We start from the raw sequence: 20,875 nt of genomic DNA, 5'->3' as shown, positions 1-20,875 counted from the left end.
GAAATGAAAGTCTTTTTTTTCTCTTTTTAAAACGCATATTAAACAAATTAGAAGTTGATTAGCATAACTGTTGTTGTTTATACGTGTCAGTGTAATTTTTCATCGTCGTTCCACATTGAAACATATTTAATCAGAGAAGACTCTAAAGTACTCGGAGGTTGAGCTTTGACCAAACTTCCAAGTTGGTCATTTCTTCTCGGGACACTCTTGTTATATACATACTCTGACTTTCCGTGTAAGTTTCAAGCGGCATGTACCTAATAGGCTTAGGGTCAATAATAAATTGTTTACGGTAGCGTAATCTTGCACCACTTTCGCTGTTTTGCTTCGTGCTTATCCTTGTAAATGAGTAACGAATAAGTTAATCTTAAACTTTATCAGTAGGCCTGAGGTTTCTAATCGCTTGGACTACATTTCGAGACTTTGGATACGAGGTAGCAGCTCAAGTGTCATTGTCGAGTTGTTTTGTGTACTTAATTTTACCGTTTGTAATAATGTAGAATGCCTTATTATAACATGTGCGACTCCGAACAATTGATGTCCATATGGCGTTACAACCCAGAAACCAACATCGACGTATTCACTGCCTTAAGAACGCAAAATCGCATATGAGTAGCCTGTTGATTTTACTATTGAAATAAACATTCGCGTTTCATAAATACAGTCATTTTTGGTCTAACTCCTTTGATTCTGATGATCACTTTGCTGACAGAAATATTATTTGATTTAAACTGAGTATATTTTACACGGAGCTGTATTTCTTGTAATTAGATCTGGAAATCAAGACCTCGACACGTCTTTGGGTCTTCGAAAATGCCTCAATTTAGCTGGAACTAGACCCGACCTAATTTCTTTTTTCAGGTACTCAAGAACTTTACTTTTACCACTGTCGCCGCATCGGTGGTTTCAAAATAAAAATAAAAAGTCTTTATGCAGATTTCTGAACACACCCGTACCCTGTCACAGTAAACCACACGGTTTCACGGCGGAGGCTCTGGTTCGCACCTAGGTCAGTCAATGTTAGATTTGTGTTGGACAGAGTGGCACTGAGGCAGGTTTTTTTCCCAGGGTCCTTCGGTCATATCCTGTCTTAATCGTTTAACCGCTGCTCTGTATTCACTCATGTATCACCTGGGAGGTGGCTAAAGAACGCGTTAGACGCCCAGTTCCACAGAGACTTAGTCTCACCCCATCGCAGCAATACAAGAATGTAACCCATGTCCAAAAATGTGTGGGCGTGGAACTTGGTCTCGCACCCTAAGGGAAGTATAATTAGGGTTTCTGAAGACGGATATTTTGTACCCAAGGTACAGGGATAAAGTTACAAATCCGTTTTGTTCAATTTCCTCATTGCCACAAGACTTGTGAACAAAGTAATTGGTGGGCTTCATTTTTCGTTGCAAGTGTTTTCCGAGACATGTTTTGCTCAGATGAATATGTAGCTTATTACGCTCGAGAGACACGGAGATATGTCAGTATGCCTGCCTTCCGTGCAGAGCATCCTGACGACAAATGTTTGAAAGACTCTCCAGTGTATATAGAATGTCATGCAAACACGTCCGGCGGTTCTGGAGTTATTTGTTTCGGACGGACGGACGGACAGAAAGAGCGAATCCAACAGGTGTGGTTTTCCGACGTTGCAGGGGGCGTGCAAAAAAAAAAATGAACGGCTGCAGCCACATAAGAGTGAAGCTCATAAGTAGAATAGTGGTTCTGCAGAATTATTCTATGGTGTGCTTTCATATCATCTAGTGGTCACTGTTTTGTTTATCTTTCGCTTTTTTACTTACTGAGTTTTCAGCAGAAGTAGATAAAATCAAAATAAGTGGTTATTAAATAATAGTGCTATTTCTTATGAATGCTCACCAGGTTGACATATGCGCACCGGCCTCCCACCAGTCTTGTGGTGCGGAGGTGATTGCCCCTCCTTTTTATTTACACCAGGGTATTTCTTGGTTGAGGCAGAGGAACACACCCAGATGTGAAAAGACAAATGTAAGGTACTCTAAGAATGACGATGTTTCGTCTGTTCTCCACATGGTCAGTCACATTTGTGAAGACGGTAGAGATTGTAACGATGAGTACGTTCCCGCCGTGTTTGCAAAAATATCTGGGGTGACTGAGGCAAATGCAGACTTAAGTTGCTTGACGAAGGAACATGGCCCAAGTAGAATAGGCAATTTGGGTCACGGGAATTGAGGGGGGGGGGTGCATGGTTTTGGACCTCCCTGGCCACACCATTTGCACCCAACGAAGGGAGTTGAGACCTGTTGGATACAACTGTGAAGAGCAAAGCTGCATCCTGAATTTTTGGCATTGCATACAGTTCCATCATGTCCGAGTATGAACCCCAGCGCTCATGACATTATCCTTTGCGGAAAAGAAAGGGCCAAAGACCCTGTCGTGCATTACCGCACACCAGACATTGACCTTCCGTGCTGCACGTTCCAGTCCATGCCTTCCATGGGGGGGTTTTGTGTGCTCCACACAATGGCGTTGTAGGTGTTTACCCTGCCACTTACAGAACACAGATTCATCTGGTATGTTACGCTTGCAAAATCACGCAGTTTACCTTCTCTTGAATCGTCGTCACTATATTTGTCTATGCACTGCTGCCAACCGCACTAAACAAAACTGCCTGCTTCCGTTCAATGCCCCCCCCCCCCCCCATGTTTGGACCGTAGCAATTATTCTGTTTTGGATGAATTATACAGTAACAAGGGAAAGGAAAAAAATACATTTTGGAGGAAATACTTAACAGTTGGCCTACTCAAGTAATCCTTTGTATAAAGCTCGTACGAGATTGTCTGTTCTGAGTCACCCGACATCGTCGTTATGCTTGGAATTCGAGAGTAAAACTTTCTGTAGCAAGGAATGGCCTTTGTAAATAAACTCCGTTACTCTGTGACCCATAGGAACACAGTTTAGTTGGTAGTGTAGGGCGTTTAGAAGTCATGAAATGAAAGAACTCAGTGTTTGGTTATCCGATGTGTTGGAAGATAAGTGTGTTAATGATTTCACATTTCCCGTACCAAAGAAAGAATGCAACGTTCCCTGCTCTTCCAGTCACTTCTTGTACAGTCTTTTACATTGTCGTCTTTATCTGGAATAAACAGAATAAATTCAGCTGTAGTAATTATCAATCCAAATTACGTTTCTTTGTACATTGTGATGAAGTGTACATTATCGAGGAATATTTATTGTTTTTAATTGTGAGTAATTTGTAAATCGAAGTATCGCGCATAAAATAAGAATTGTGCGTGATCGCTAGAATTTGATCTTTGTGAGGCGAAGGGGATTCATGCAAAGTGTCCATTTTTCATCAAAATTGGAATGTGTCGACAGATTTTAGCAGAACTCCCCAATATCAAGTTTAATTGAAAACCGTTCAGCTATTTTCAAGTTATTTCGTCCATACAGACGGGCGGATCGATTTAGTGGATGGACGGCAGGGTTGTGAACGCGCCTAAAAACTCTTGGACAATATCAGACGTCCTACAGAATAATTCTACACAGATTGTCACACCGTCGCTAGAACCGTTGGGCCTAAAATTCGCCGACAGAAATATTTAGAACTCGTGACAAGTATGACTTAAGACTCCAGGTCCTTCTTGAAGACTTAACAGTACGCTCAAACAGCCAAAACGTTTTCCGCCATTTCTGGAACCCCAGGTTTCATTACCGCCTTAACAGCCCGCAGCATATTACTATTCTGAACCACATGAATCCATTTCATACCCTCCAACCATAATTCCCTAAGATCCATGTAATGTTATTCCATTCATGTCAAGGTCTTTCGAATGTCCTCTTTCCTCCTGGCTTTCCAACCTAAATGTTGTACACATCTCTCACCTCTCCCACTTGCGCTACATGTCCCACGCATGTCGTCCTCCTTGATCTGATCGCCCAAATAATAGACAAGAATGACGGTGCAGCGAATTCTACAGAGGATATTATTACAAGCCTAAAAACCTCCAGAAGGAATTACATCTTGGACTAACTCCAAAATGAGATCGATAATCATTTCACATAAAAGTGAAATCCAAACAGGCCAATGGGCGTAATCCTTGATGAAGATGAAATATAGCAAACACATTCCTAATACTTATTCCAGTTTATAAAATTATGTGTATCTTGCCATTTCGATATAACAAAAATGGAACCTAATAGTGACTGATACGCGACAATTCTATAATATTTCTGTATATGAAAGTCCAGAAACAGCACAAGGTTCTATCCATAACATGGCGTGTTATCATCACTTGACAGTTATACTGCTGTTCATCCCGACACAAGCCTGACACAACATGCCCTTTAATTGGCCAATGCAGGAAGTCATAGAGCTATGTTGTCTCTTAGATAATGTTCTTGCACTGTAGTTCCTAGCAGAAGGGATGTAGCTACACTCGCTCATACCACACTGCTGTGGTACTCTTTTGCCATTAGTTTTGTTCTTAACCACGTTATTATTGTTTTTGTTATGGCAAAGATCCCTTTTGTTACTCTGAGGGAAGAGCTTGCTTAAACGAGTATATAAGCAAAGAGTTGATCTGAGACGTGTGAACTGAGTGAAGTATAATACATTCCTGATTTGCAATTGTTTTGAAGGAGGAAACTAGGCACAGACCACAAATGTGGTGCAGAATAATGTCTCCATGAACTGTTTTCGCGTCTGGTTTCTGGAGTTATGAAGGTCGCCACCACAGGTGTGCGACTATCACGATGCATGAATGGAAACCAGTTTGAAGATGTAGTGTTTGTGATTAATGGCTATGAATGTTTGTGATGAGTAATCTCTGAATTACTGAAAGTTTGACAATTTGAAGGTACTGTATATCTGTCATACCTTTAAATTTAGCCAGGTAAGCACAAGACTCGATTACGCTTGCAAAATTACAGTATGGTGCAAAAGTTAGGACACACTTGAAATGAAAACGCATGAGAGATTTTTAACCTTGACTATCTGACATCGGTCATGCTGAGGTTCTGATTGGCTGGCTAAACTATTTTAGAATCGTTCGTCATTCGCAAGAACCATCACTTCCAGTGTATCTTGCTGTGAATTTTCAACTGGCATGCGTTCAAAATCTGGATGTGAGAGGTGCTGTGAACTAATGGCTGGACGTTTTGTAGTTCTTTGGAGGCTTCTGTCCTTTTATGCAATTGTTATGACACACAACCTCCTGCTCTTACAGACTTTTAAACCACCAAGTGTAGGATTTCAGAGCTGATATAACTTACGTCAAGTTATTTGTGCTTGTCGCCTGTGGACCCTACACTTGGTCCTGAATTACCTTGTACAGAACTATCATAAAATTAAGCTCCGGAGAAATAATTTAATAAACTTAGATATTTATTGCCTCTTCGGGTCTAGCCGTGTCATGAATTCCCACCAGTGGCCTCGGACTGGTACTTTAGTTTAGTAATAAAACTAAAACTACCTTGATGTTGGGTAAGATTTGAGGTTTTTACGGCGGTGAGTCCGAAGTTGGTTGTACTCCGGGTTGCAGCGCCGTGTAGTCTTGTAGAAGTTTGCCAACGTTTTAGAGTTGATGCTGCCTCCATCATCAGGGTGATCGTGACGATGGAGGATGCAAGGACCACGCTTGTTTGTGTGTGTGTGTGTGCACAGCAAAATTCCAAGTACTTTTCGATAAATTGTAGCCCCATATTTGATTGAGTAAAAAGAAAAATAATGTTCTGTGTAAGACACGCAGTTCGATCATCTTTGATAGAATAGTGGGCGCAGTTGTATTGGTACAAGGGACGCATTTGGGAGATGGGTGAACCGAGCCCTTTGTTATATTAAATTCACTCTGGAGAAATACGGACATTTAAGTGTCTCTGGAAATATCACGGCCAGTAATTTCCGTTTGATTATCTTGACCGCCTCGTGTTTTCACGTCTTAACGTCTTCCTTTCCAGAAAATTAAGTATCTAAGCGACCAAGCAACGGTGATTTGAAGAGGCAATTAACTAAAGATGTGAAGCCGAACGTAAGTGTAGCGGCTTTATTCGTGCAGGAGAGCTTATCACATGCCTGATAGTCTAGCAGATGTGATGGCAAAAGTTATGGTCTTTTTGTTGGTTTGTGGGCGTTTTAATGAATCTGTGTCGTTTATGAGGTGATTTAGCGTCGAATGGGATTAGTGCATGCGTGTTGTTTTGTGTATGTGTTTCTGACATGATGTGCCCATAACATTCTGCGTTCGTATGCATTTCATCTCATTTAAGGATATTTAACAAAGCATTAAATTAGCTGTGGGAATTTATTCAAATCTTGACTTATCGTGCTGCTGTTGTTTTCCCATTCCTTTGTCAATATTTTCCACATTACGCGTTACAGGTCGCAGCTTTTCAGAATAACCTGCTTTAGTTTTAGTATTCAGCCACTCTGTTTGTATATTTAGGAGATGTTAACATGTAAACTGTAATGCAGACGAATAATAATAACATATACACTTGCATAACCCATACACACAATATAATAATATACCATTTTATGTGTCATATGGAACTATATTTTAGTGTTCCGACGCTTAGAAGTAGTTGAGAAATGCTGTTGTACTTTAAAACGGAAGGAATGCGATTGTATAGTTTTAAAGACACTATCCAAATATCCTCATAGAGGGAGGAAAGCCAAAATAAACCACAAATGGGTGCCTAGTTAAGTGTTTATCTCTAAGACCCCCCCCCCCCCCCCATGGAATTAATCGCCATTGTAAAAGACTGCTTGCGCATTTACTTTGCTGTTGTCATAGAGCAGGTCTTTGTTTGCGCGTGCAGCTGTACTCATACATAGTTCTATGTACGTACATTATCTGCAGGCTTTGTTTGTTCTTTAGTTTATGAGTGCCATGCAGTGAAACTGGAGATGCTAGTGCGCAAGTAACTTTGTCGTATAGAATCGCAGGTTGTGCTGCAGAACCGCTCGCTATCTGGTTTTGCACTTTACAATGGAGCGTGTTAATGATTTTATATTATTTCACTACTAAAAAGAATTTTTCTTTAAAGAACTCATTATTATTATATCCTATTATACCTTCGAACCTTTGACGCTTTTGAATGCTAAATTATGAAGAAAGTGTAAGCAATCGTAACTTTGATTTCAGGCTCTGTTGCAATATTTTTTCTGGACCTACTGAGTAAAACTACAAGTTAGCCGATGATATTTGAGGTTCTCACGGTGGCGATTGTGAAGTTGGCTGTCTTCTGGGTTGTTGTGCCACATAGTCTTCTAGAAGTTACGACGTTTCAGAGGTGCCTGCTGCTTCCATAATCATGGTTCAACAACCCAGAAGACAACTATCTTATTAACGTAACTGGTTTGTGGATGGATGACTTGGGAAGAGGGATACTATGATACGACGTTTTTAAGTTTCTTGGCATTTCCGTTCGTACTACATAATCTGATAGGTTTCAAGACTTGGTAGGATAAGTACAACTTTTGGGACATTCTGTACCGACGTTCTGTAGTCAGTCAGAGAATGGATTAATTTTCCCAAGAAGTAGGGCGAGACGGTTGGTTGTTGCACCATAAAAGAGAAACACTAGCAAAGCCAGCAGCTGTCGCTGTGTGAGACAGACGATAATCAGATGCTTTAGTCAGTGTTCCGCAGAGCAGTCCTTTTTGAAAAGCTGGCTACGGCTCACCTAGTCACGAAACTCATGGAAGTCATGTTTCATTACCGTGTTTGCGAGGGCCCCATGTCGCCCTGCTTTATTAAAGCTCGCCGAAATTCTATTTTTTCAGCGCCTGCGTTTCTTCTCTTTCATAGGGAATGTATAAACAAATGAAGCTTGTATTGTTGTACGTTTGGATGGTTCTAAATTAATGTATTCCTGCGTGGGTGGGCGGTCGGCTGAACTTGTACGAAATGTCGTGACCGACACGAACGAATGGGAATGGCACACGGAGAGAGAAATAAATACAAATGACGTCTGATGCGCGCTTGAAGTAACTGAATACTTTATACACCAACTCTCGGAAGCTGGTTGGCCCACGAGGACACGTGACCCTAGATGCGCATAAGCGTCCAAAAGTCTGCCACGGTCCTTTGTTTCTGCCGTTTTAGCGTGGATGTTTCTTATGCTACTCGCCTGACATATATATATAGAGAGACAGCCTGCTCTACTCTCAAACCCAAAATTGATCAAGTGACACGTTTGATCGGATTTAATTAGAACAGCGCAGTAAACTGTTTCCTTCGGAAAATAGTTTTGGATTGACCACCTCGTGACCCCAACGGATACAAATTTTTTACCAGCGTGTTTTGTATCTTCGCCCACGTGTTCGAGAATAGACAAAACTACGCACAGCTATACTGTGTACTCACAGTCTGGACTTGATCTATGTAGACATGTTTTCAGAGAAGATAAACAAATTTTAGTAATATCCCCGCCAAAATTACTGAACCACAACCTGGAGCTTTTACATTTTAAATTATATTTGATATTAGCTTAGCTCACTTGTCGTTGGATCCTTTCAAAAAGGTTATGTATGAGAATTTATGAAACTCTAAAATTATACTGTAATCCAAGAAAACATTTTCGTAAACAAGACACGGAGACCTTCATATTTATAGCATGTAACGGGATTAAGTGGTGAAAATATATCCGCATCGGACATACTGTCCACATGTTAGATGCATGCTCTGAAGTGATTATATAAGGGCAATTTAGTTATTTGTCTTGAGCATGAAAGCGAAAAACGGCATTTGTGACGTGAACGACGCCTCGTAGTGGCAGCTCAGTGGCTCAACGGAGTCAAAAGTGGGAACATTCCTTCGTTTAGTGTCTTCGCTGGAGCGAAAATTGAACTCCGATCTGTATTTGACTTGCTCATGAAATAAAACAGCTCTCAAGGAAGTTGGAAATGGTAAGATACATCTGAATGTTTACTGAAGTCTTGCCCTACTTAGGTCTACTACGAAATCAAATCCTGAAGCAAGCAGTTGAAAGTGATAAGGGCACTCAAAGGTAATCCGCATCCTTATCGGATCTCTTGGTCGGGAAAGATTCCGGTATGTTAAGTGTTGCAGAACGTTTATGGTATTGGATTCTTACCGCCATTCCTTATACGTTCCACAGAGGGTTTTTCGGCAAGTAGCATATATCCTGCTTTGAAAAAGATGCAGAATCGTACTATGTAATAAATGACTGGATGAAAACCGTTTGCTTTTGAGAACGCGTTTTGAAAACATTGAAGTAAATCGGACATGACAAATACATTGATAGGCTTATATCTCAAAATCGATAAGACGCCCTAGTTTAATTTCAGTCTTACCGCGCATTATTTATTATTGAATACAATAAACAGTATTCTATACGCTCAAAACATTGTTTTTGGGTGAACGAGAGGGACAATTGCGATATTGCGATCTTTGAACGTAATAGGGTGCGAGGTATGGACTGGGTTCATCTGGCTGAGGATAGGGTCCTGTGGCGGGCTGTTGTGAACACGATGCTAAACCTTCGGCTTCCATAAAAACTGCGGAAATCTTTACCAATTGAACGACTGTTGGCTTCTTCTTCATGTGCTTTATAGTCAGCGTACCAGACGTGTGTTGTGTGGCATGTCGCTGTCACCATAAACAATGCAGTAAAGGTTTGAAAGTGAGCGACTAAAGTTTTATGTTTTTGCAACTTCGAGACCTCGAATGTCGATGAGTTTGCATTGTAATCCTGCATACTAGTGTGGATTCGTTGCATTGGGGTATATAGAGACTATTTGATGTAAGTCTTTTGATCTTTTAAATAGGCAGATTCATAGGACGTACGTGGGTTATTTCTTTGCATTTGTTGTTTATTAAAAGGCGCTGTCAGTAACGCAGTATGGTCGAATCGTTGAATTATAGATAGGATGATTGATGGATTAGAAAAAATGTGGTAGCAAGATGTCGTGGCCTAATTTTAGGTATCATATTATCCTTACAGTTGTCTGGAGGAACTGAGGCAACCCACGAAAAACCCCAGTCAAGACAGCCAATTATCGGCCTGAAATTTGAACCTGAGACCTCCCGAATACAAAGAAGGATCGGTTGCTAACCGCGTCGTTCGGTGAACGCAGGTTGTAACGCCTCTGTAATGAAGATTTTATTGTAGACGGGCTACAACAGGGCTCACCACACAGTGTGTTTACATTGGCCGGGGGAGGGGGGAGACCGAAATGAAACTGTATATAAGCCTAAAATTAGTAGAAGCATGTTCAGTTCAAAATTTAAAGTAATTTTAACGTCGTATTTCACGTTTGTGATTTCTGTCGGGAAGATATTTGTGCAGTTTCCTGATAACGTCGACATTATTTTTCAAAAATATTTCTTTAAAAGTGCTTCGAAGTGGCTCGGTGTTTGTAGTACATTCGTACTTGTTGGTGACAGGTGCCGAGTTATTGTTTGAATAACAAATGTGTGCCGATATCCGAAACCAATCCGTGTCTCTTTATTGAATATTTGCCAAGATGACAGCCAGATGACCTTGAAAGCCACACACAATTTTCTGTTGCTTGTTTTTGAAATGTTAACTGTTTTGTTTTATCCCATCTTTCATTAATACTTTTGTTATGATAATGTGTTTTTTTCTTTTCATTTCATATTTTGCCCTCCGAGTGTTACAACTATAGATTTTTTTGTTATTTACTCATCATATCAGTTACAACATGTGTTTTGAAAATGTGTTCCGCGTGCCCATGAGGTAACGTTATGGGAATTTTAGTATTTTCACGGTTTTCATTCCAGCGCTAGTTCGTAAGGACGTTTATATTTATATTTTAAATCCAAATGCTGATGTGCACTCGTGAAGTAATTAATCGCCCTCAGAAACGCAAGCCGTAGTGTCTATCCGACTCTGCTATCCAGATTTTCGAAAGCTTAATTACGTTTTCTCTTATACAAACGTAACTCGTAGAGTAATTTGGCCTCTTTTCGTATAAAGGAAGAACTGAAACTTCAAGTGTAGTCTCTTGTCCAAACTGTTTTCGGTGTTTCGCCATGACTTGTAGTACGCATGGGGGAAATGAGAAATGCATACAGACTTATAGTTGGAAGACGTGAATGACAGACACAACTTGGGAGACCTCGTTGTAAGCGGGAAGTCGACATTAAAGTGAATTTTTAAAAATAAGTTTTTGAAGGAGTGGACTGGATTCAACTACTCTGGATAATGATCATTTGAATGCTGTTGTGAGCGTGTCAGTGCCCATAAAAGACGGGGAATTTCCTGAATAACTGGGCGATTATCAGCTTCTTAAAAAGGATTACTGTTGTGTTTAAAAAATTCACATTATTTCCGTTTTAAGTATCATGCGGAAGTATTTGTACATTCTGTGGCGAATTTATACCCGCGTTTCTTGTTTTGATGGGAAGTTCCAGAAGAGTTCCACAGCCTAAAGTCGGGAATCAGTGACTGCCAGAATAGGAGAGCCGTACACATACGTTTTCAGTCTTCCGCTTCGAGTAGACAATGATCATGAGTGTTACCTGTGAGGGAGGTTCTGTTATGATCAGTGCATTGCGCTCATTACTATCTGGAGTATTTATACTTGTATTAAATCTTAACTTTTATTAGGCAAAGGAGTATGAAACGTAACTAAACTGATAGGAGTATGCAACTTCTCTTTATTCGCACTTGGTTCACAAAGCTCCTCTTACTGTAATCTTAACTTCATCTGACAGCTAAATTATCTTACGTTCTAGCAAAGACTGTCATTATGTAATTCAATTCCTTACTAAAAATGTGTTTATTTGGAAGAAAGAAGAATATCTCTCGATTCTTCAAACATTTCCTTCGGTTTCGTTGTGCCGGTAGTGCCACATAGTTTGGTCGTTTACAGGAACTAACGTAATAATAAACAATGATTTAAGCATCCCCAATAAGTAACGCACTGTATTGAAAAGGAGTTTGGATAGCTATTTATATAACCGAAACTTAAAAAGTAAAGGTGAATTAAGAGTTGATTCCTTCACCTTATGTGCATGGCTAAACCGCTGTGATGTGGCCCGCAGGGATTGTTCGTAATCAGGGAAAGTACCGCTTGAAGGTGATACTGGTTTTGAAAAAAGAGGTGCGCTGTGCCCTTAGTACTCTGAAAACATAGTCGCTGATTGTGTCTAAACGTAATATGTCCCCAACAGCTGATCTACAGTTTGAAATATCGATACATTTGATGGTCTATGGAGTGATTCATTTTCCACGAAAGTAATTTCTTTTGTTGCACCACTCTGTACGTGGCTCGCGTCTCGTGCCAGCAAGTAGGCAGCGTAACACTGACCCACATTCTCATTACAGATGTTCGTTCTGTGAAATTTACGCAGTGGAGGGAAAACCTTCTAATCAGACATTGCGTAATTGCTTTTGTGTCTTCGTGTTTTCAGCGTTATCACCGAGATGCAAGTTTTTAGACAAAAAAAACTCATCATACAGTCTTAGTGAGACGAGCATGAAGACCGAATAGTTTCATCCAGTATGAATTGTCGTACTTTTATTGTATTGCCGTGTCGTCGTAGATTGTTAGAAGTTGTAGTGTCTGAAGTTCCAGGATAAGTCGCTTTGTCTCGCTCTTTTGTTACTGAATGTTAGTAATTCCCCAAACTATATTTCTGAAGGCTGCGTGTTCCATCATAAATATAAATATCCAGCCAGAGACCAAAAGGCATAAGCAAGTGCATTAATCTGAATGAGTTTCAAGTCTCACCTCGTTCCATCGGTGTAGCTCTGTTCTGTTACTACAGTATCTAGGTAGGACAGTGGTGTTTGTGAAGTGTTCTGTAGTTAGATGTGGAATCTGTGAATTTTACGGCTCTGACCATGGAAACGGAATGGTACGTTCATGTATCAGACGACGAACGAGACAGAATGAAAGAGAAACCATCTCCTCTCCTCGAAAATAACAATCCTACTTCAAAGGATTCCGACTCACCAAAACAATGGAGTACTTCGTCCATCCCTGGTCTTGTAAGCCTGGAGGAATCCATCATTATGGAACAATGCCCTACAAGCCCAGTGGACAAACGTGGTCGGCGAAAATCTTGGCATATCAAGATGGAGAGGAAGAGACGTAAAGGTGTGATGGGCGGATCTCCAGGCCACGGGGGTTCCGGCGAGAAACTGTCAGATCGACATAAGAGGCCCTCCTGGTGGAATATTTTCATGCCTGACCACTGGCCTTCACGGTGAGCTCATTAACACATATGATTTGGGTTAGCTTTTATCTCTAGAATTATAAAATAATTAGATTAATTAATTAATCTAAAATATTGTAATGAACTAACACATACTTAACAGGTTGATATTTTAGTTCAGAGGGCAATATTCAGAAATATGCAGTATATTGGAAACTGTTTGTAATGGTAACTTTTCAGCGTGAGAGAATGTTTCTATTTGTACATGTCACAAATACAGGATTTGTATGCTGTGTTTTAAAGCGGAAGGGCGTCATGTTTAGTACGACAGGTAAAATAACTCACTCGCCCGTTATTCTGAGCCGTTTGGCATTCTAGAATGTCTATTAAAATACGTAATTTTGGAAATTAAATTAATGGTATTGACGGATATAGAGTTGTTATAACTATTAAGTGATCTGTTGGGTTTTGAGGAGCGACTGATAACAGACTTTTCAGCTATTGTATGTGATTGTAATGGGATTAGATTTAGTTCAGTGAGCACACAGTATGTTCAATTCTAAAGGGTTTTGACGACGGTAGATTGGTAGATTACACTTAAAATTATTCGTTGTCAGGACTTTTTCCATCGTCTATTCTTTAAAACCCACTACGTTTATTGCGGTTTCATTACTGGTCGTTTTTAGAGCTTTATGAGCGGTCTTATTATTTTATTTTAGCATATACGTATTATAATCTGCTGACATAACCTGTACTTAGGTGGATATGTTGAGATAGGTGGACGATATATATTGTCCAGTGACAAGAGACTAACTCTATATAAGGGACCCAACAGAGTAGGTACCTCTCACCTGAAGACGGAGACAGAACCAGCCTCCGACGACGGAAAAAGTCCTGACAAAGAAATAATACACAGTATGTTGCTTGATGCTTCTGCAAAAACCGCTAATGCAGCGTCTAAGTACGCTGTTCCCGGTTACAGAGAAGCTTTCTTTCCGTATATATATATATATATATATATATATATATATATATATAAAAAAAACACGTGGACAAATATTGGTAGGGATATAGATATGCTGAGCTTGTCTTGAAAATTAAAATCCTACATTAAATTTGTTTTTCTTTCTTCTTTGTAAACACCACAAATACTTGCTGGCGCGTCTGTTCACGTTTAACAGTGCCATGTTTTCCACATGACATGCTCCAGTCGATTTCACTCCACGTTTAAATGACGTGGCGTATTTTAAGGCCTCGACTGGAAAGAAGAAAAAGTTTTGAAGATGGCTATCTTCCGAGTTGTTGCGCCGTGTTGCCTGGTAGAAATTTATCGACATTTCAGATCGCTCTGTAGCTTGTAGCGTCTTTGGAGTGCTGTTTATGAAATGCATGAAACCTCTATCGAGGCTTTTGTATGACAATGGAATATAACATGACCATCGCGCGAAAAATGTTCTGGTCATCGCTTGATTTAGGCGTGTCACTGGTACTTGACTTTGCAGTTTGATCTGTGACGTAATTACTGTTGGAATTGTAACAGCTGACTAGAAGTGATACACTTCGGAATCTTTCAATTCAGTATTTATTATTACTGTGCTAAGTCTGGTGTGCCAAAAGTCTTATGCTGGTACCCAACGTCGCTGTCGTGTTGTTAGCGTGTGTTCTCCATATTCCGAGGCCCCATGTTCCAATCTCGGCCACGAAACTGGCTATTCTGAGGTGTTCATAGTTTTCCTTAGTATTTTCATGCAAATGCTATGGCAGTCCTTAAGTTAGGCCACGGCCGCTTCCTTTGAATCCTTCTGAGTCTATTTACTAATCCTGTAATTCGATACTATATCATTTAAGCATACGAATGTGTCGTAAATAAACCATGAATAAACAAATCCTCAGCTGGCATTCCAAAATAAAGAAAATACGAGTGAAACGTTTGCTAAGTGGATAGTATAGTTGAACTGTATCTGTAGAAAACCAGGTGGACCGTCTGCAAGAAATAAATTACTTGTTCTAACCCATCTTTTCGTTTATAGGCTCGAGTATCCACGCCCCCGCTTCCCACCAATGGTGGAACTTCCTATTGGATTAAGTTCTAACAACAATAAGGAATCCGTGGTTGCATTTCGTTTCGTAATCTGTATAAGCCAAAACTGTTTCATAACAGCACAAATTCTAAGGGTTCGCTGGCACGTTTCTAGCAATTTCTCACAAACATGCGATCGAAGGAAAGTTGGAAACAATGTAAGGCCTACTATGTTGTGGTCTCATTCTTTGTTCTTGTGGATTTATGCTGATTTTCAATTTAATGGTGTTGAAACTGCATTGTTTACTTTACGGTACTGTGTTGCGCCACTCCGAATGAGAGTGCCTTAGAATGAGGCAGGCGCATCATTCCCCTATTCAATCGGATACCACACACGTACTTTGCAAGTTGATGCTAAGTCGTTAACTCAAAACGGAGTCTTTACCTGAGACATCTAATTCACAAATAACACATAATTCCTGGTTCAGTTACGTTCTTACAGATTTCACAAATCGAGTTTCACTTAAATCTGTCAGTTGGAACAGGAGTAGGGCCCGGGCCACTCGAATTTCTCTTCGTTCTTAATACTGCAATTTAAGTGGCATTAAACTGTGACATTTTCTAAAGGATTTCTTATGTAATTCTTAAACTATGATTCCAGATACCATTTGAGTGCCCAAACGATTATCGATGTACAATAAAACTGTTACTTCCATGTTTATAAGTGGAATATATGAACGAAAGTGGAATTTTTCCGACTGTTTTCAGAACAGACGTGCCTTCTCCGGGCGATCTGGGAGATAAATGTGGACATGACCTCATTATATGTAGAGCTCGCGGGTTTTTTTTAAACGAAGAACAGGACGTGCCTGACTTGCATTCTGGAGATCCTGTTACCGGCTATGTTACTAATTGAGATTTGTTGGGTTTTCCGAAGGTCAGTGACATAAAACTAGCAGCAAAACATTTTTAATGTCCTGAAGTAGGAAATAATAACTTATATTCATCATCTTTCGTATCCATGCGCTTTGAAATTATCGTCCACGCGGGTAAGTTTCTATTTAATTTGTAACCTCATCCTCATTTGTTACTTTTATACACGACACGCTTCTGACAAAGTGTAACATGTAACTTGTACATGTATTTCACGTTTTTGGTTTAGCTGTTTGTGCGTGGTATCTTGATGGTGTGTCAGAGGCCTGTTTATACAGCAGGTATAATTTAATAAAAGGTCCAGATATATGACAGTAGTGGTGTTCCTCCTTATCGATATTACAGCACGCCACGACTTCACGTTTATGTGAAATAACCACGTCGCACAGATAATGTTGAAAGTAAGCTTTTGACGAGTGTGTTATGAAGCTTACCGGACTTAATTACTAGCTTTACTTTTCAGTTCCAGTTCTAGGAAGTGAACAAAGTGCAAATAGAACTTCTTATGCCCCACAACTTACAAGTTCTTATAGGATTTGAGGTTTTCACGGCGGTGAGTCTGAAGATGGCTGTAATCTGGGTTGTTGTTCCGTGTAGACTGGTGGGAGTTTACCGACGTTTCAGAGGTCCTTGCTGCCTCCATCATCAGGGCGAAAGGAGATATGATTCATCTAGCTTTGTAAAGAGTACAGTGAACAAGGCAATGAACCATAGGTTTCCATAAAATGTTGGTATTTCTTGAATAGTTGAGTGATCATCAGAGTTTCAGGATGTGTTTTTCCATAGTGTTTGTCAGTGAGGAATGAAATTGAATGTGATGATGACGCTTGGCAGATCGAAATGTGCCACTCTTGTTACGTGCCTACTGAAACGGACGCGGAAATGGTGGTTGCAGCCGGGACATGTTTGTGGTTCTCTACGCAAGTTGTCATTCCGTTTCGTGATCGCAAGGCAGACTGTTGTTATCGCCTTTTGTAATTTCTAAACCCGAAGCACCTCGTCTGATTCCAGTGACCCTCATTGGTCGTTCCTGTTTCAGTGGTATTCTTCGTCTCCTTTTCGGTAAACACCAGACTGTTGAAATAAAAAGAGTATGAACGTGTTCTGTGGATCCGAACTGTTTAGCAGTGCGGGACGAAATACGGCGGGAGAGGGAGGAGCTGGAATTAGGAAATGCGACAGAATCAGTTCATATCTGATGTACGCAACTATTATCCGTCCTGAAAAATTAATGACAGTCGCCAGCGCGGCGAGAGCCGGCGACTGACTGCCTGTGCTCTTCTGCTGCATGGACAGAATCTGCCATTAATGAACTATATTCCTGTTTGGCAATACCTGACTAGTGCCAAAAGAAATTACCATGTAGTTTTCGCGAGAAATGCTAACTTGGCAAATATTTTAATTCTGAACAATGGGTATATTTAAATCTCTTTGTCACCTCCTCCATCACTGTTTTCTTACTTTCAGGGCTAAACAGGTCGGACCCACGCAGTAAAGAGACATGTTCGGGGGGGGGGGGGGTGTTGCAAATAATTGAGAATTCGAAGTCTGTGGATGAGTCCGGTAAGCAGCGAAAATAAAATCCCATGCAATTGTCGGAAGATGTGTACGCTTTTTTGAAGTTGATTCCCGTCGAAGTTAAGAAACTGGATTTTGTTGTATAGGGAACTCGTAGTACAGTTTTTCCCAGCGTGTGGAACGCTGAACTTCTTTTAGGTGGTCCACGGAACAAGTGTAATTACAAATGAGTAACGAAACACATTTAAAAATACATAAATGGGTATAACAGCATTGTCAAGGTACTTGTAAAAATATTTAGTAGACCTATAAAACCGTTTTTACTCGTATTTAATGTCTGAATCACAACGCATTACATTTGTTAAGTAACAGGCAGAACATGTATGAAGCGGTCTGCCAAAACCATTGGCAGTTTTTACATGGTTCGAGAAGAAGGTTTGAGAACCACCGCAGTATTAGAACCATATTTATTGAAGCTCTAAGCCCGTGATTTTGTTACTCATTTCGTTCTATTGAAATTCAGTGGAGTGGAAATTTCTGTTTCACCTGCGTTCAGCAACTTACAGACCTCGCATAATGAAAAATAGTTTAAACATGTAGTTTAGGAGCAGTTCAAGGTTAGTAACTGTTCAGAATTTTAAGTTTCCATGCTAAAAATAATGGAGAATTGAGAGATTTTGAGTTTGTCTAAGTTGCACATGTTTAGAACATGTCAGTGAGCTATCGATATTTTAATTGGTCAAATACGCAGATAAGTAAAATTAATACATAAAATAAAGTCCCGAAATTTATTCATTAGGCACATTTTTATCAATGTAAAAGTAGAAAGCCCGTTGAAAGTAGCGGGAAGTGAGAAATTGAATGAATACCACTGGTACGTTTGTATCCACATTGGATACAACAATATTTCCCTTCAACTAAACCATGTGAAGGCAATGCTTACTTCTGTATACAAATCGAAAAGCATCTCCAACATTCGGCGACTTCAGCCCAGAGCCCAGTGGATCTCGTAAGCTCTGTGCCCTGTGGTAAAGCGGTCGAGGCGTGAAGCTGACCAATCCCCTTCACCTAGTGCTGAGGTTGGGAATGCGTGAGATATTCCTTCACTCCCGATTTCGCCTTCATGCGTGGTGTGTTGTTAAGCCCAACATACAAATTTTCTTACCTATTTTTTATATGAAGAGTACGAATGCATAAGGACAATTTTATAATAACGCGTCGAAAAATAAAATCCTATAATTTTAAGGAAATTTTAAAGATTATTTAAACGAAGTCAGTAATAACACGACTTTCTGTTATTCTGACATGAATTTCTATTTTCATCTCTGGAACTAGGTCTTTTTGGCAAATTTCGCCCACTTTGTTGTAATTGTTTCAGATCAGACGATCAAAATGTGTGACTCATGTGAGTAATATAATACCAACTTGTTAACGCTCTGCTATTTTTGGGTGAAGTGTGGACGTGAATAGAGATCGTAATGTCACGTGATTTTTCGATGTAATTTTATGCTCTTTTGAAACTGTAGAATGTTAACCAGAAGCAACAGTTGTGCCACTCTTGATAACTTAACAAACAGGTTTACCTTGTGTACGTCACACTCACTGGCTTCCCGCTGCAATGGCGTGCCCCCGCGTTGAGAGATCAAAGAACAGCTGTAGTATTTTCAGTTTAAGAGCTGTGAACTTGCATAGAACTGTGTTACCTCTGCAAATATCGGGTACATTTATTGTCAATGACAGATCACAATGCACGTAATGCTATAATACTGTATTTCAGCAAGTAGCACTCTGTTTTGAAGCCAATAAGACTGGACGGACGAAAGAGTTAGAATACACTGCTCAGATACAGTATCTACAGAGTGCACGAACCAGGGTCCACTGATTCCTACTTTAATTCGAACCGCAGCAGCTAAGCCACAGTGTGAACATTTCACTTCGTGTCTTGTGTTATAATTTGTTCGCGTAGGCCAGGGATGGGGAACCTGTGGCCTTCTAGGTCCTTAAGTGCGGCCTTTTGACTGAATCCAAATTTTACGGAACAAATTTTTTTATTTTTATAATAAAAAGATTTGTTCTGTAAAATTAATACATGCTGCAACCAATTATTCAAATGCTTTCCAACAAAAAGCAGACACAACAAAGTCATTAGAAGATTATTTAACTTTAAAATTAACAAATAGTTTTCATTTTTTGAAATTATTAGAAGATTAGTTAACTTTAAAATTAACAAATGGTTTTAATTTTTTGAAATTATGAAGTACATAGTAGTTAGATTTTTACAAAATAATGTACATTTTTAAGTATATCTAATTGAAGTTTCTTGAATGCGGCCTTATTTGATTACAGCTAAATTAATGCGGACTTCCAACATGAAAAGGTTCCCCACCCCTGGCGTAAGGCTAGGCGCCATGCAAGATTTTCTTCTGCCCATTTTAGAACGGCAGGTTGGCCTAATAAGTACCACTTCATAAGGTTTTTTGGGGACCAAGGACAGGGGCGTAGTCTTAAAAATAAAAGTATCATTCGACCTGGCAGTTCTGGTTGAAAGAAATTAACACGAGTCGTGACATAATGCCGCCTCGTTTCCTAATAATATCTGTACGCCGTTTAACGACAAACAACCCACAAAGAAACAAACAAATACGTTGTGTAGGTCAGTTAGGGATTGATAATGCAAGAGCGAGTAGATTCGTAGGCTATATGATTTTAAAACTTCATAATTTTGTTTCTGAATTTCTAGATTTGTACAATATTTACGACATTTTAAGTTGGGTTCTCACGACCACCTCAGGCTACTTCGCTTGTATTTGACATCAGTACTATTAAAAGAGTTCCAGGGCGGTGCCCGGCATTCAAAAAGTTACCGGGACGGCAGTGTGGACTGCCTTGGTTCGACTATAGCCATGCCAAGGACACAGTTTGTGTTCTTTTTTTCTTCTTCGTTACTGAAATCGAGACGATGCAGTGGCTTTTGCTGTCTGGCGTCAGCAGCAGACAACCAGCTGTTTTAGCTGTTATGAGGTCACCGTTTCCGGAGTCACTTTTATGGAACGTAAATCAGTTAGGTCAAGCAGTCCAGGTCCTCATCTCGTTATATCAGAAGTTCATTAGAGCAGAAAGAATCCCGCAGAATTCGGCTTTTGAGACAGGCATTAGGAGACTTAACCGATCATTAACAGAAGGTGAAAATCAAAATTTTGCAAATGAAAGTAGACGGGCGTAGGAGACTCAGACGCTGTGTCTGTTGACAAGTTTGGAGGAGCGACACGCGGCAGTTGTCGACGCC

At 40.0% G+C, this 20,875-nt stretch overlaps 1 protein-coding gene across 10 annotated transcripts in view; it reads left to right on the top strand.

Annotated features, from left to right (window-relative positions):
- Positions 1 to 20,875, top strand: part of mtd (TLD domain-containing protein mustard) — a 189,309-nt gene that overhangs the window by 43,884 nt on the left and 124,550 nt on the right. For 6 of the 10 annotated variants that reach the window (XM_087348711.1, XM_087348694.1, XM_087348698.1 and 3 more), the window contains exon 2: positions 12,372 to 13,169. The exons of 3 other annotated variants lie outside the window; for them this stretch is intronic. In XM_087348711.1, the coding sequence (XP_087204837.1) occupies positions 12,805 to 13,169 (365 nt within the window). In that variant the 5' untranslated portion in view covers positions 12,372 to 12,804. Of the gene's footprint in view, positions 1 to 12,285; positions 13,170 to 20,875 lie in introns of all 10 variants that reach the window. One more of the 10 variants, XM_087348693.1, reaches the window with a different exon arrangement.

This window comes from Zootermopsis nevadensis, unplaced genomic scaffold, assembly GCF_977971745.1.
Source record: "Zootermopsis nevadensis isolate Lab colony 2312 unplaced genomic scaffold, Znev_1.0 Znev_ptg000013l, whole genome shotgun sequence".
NCBI lineage: Eukaryota > Metazoa > Arthropoda > Insecta > Blattodea > Termopsidae > Zootermopsis > Zootermopsis nevadensis.
This window is presented reverse-complemented; position numbering and strand designations above follow the sequence as displayed.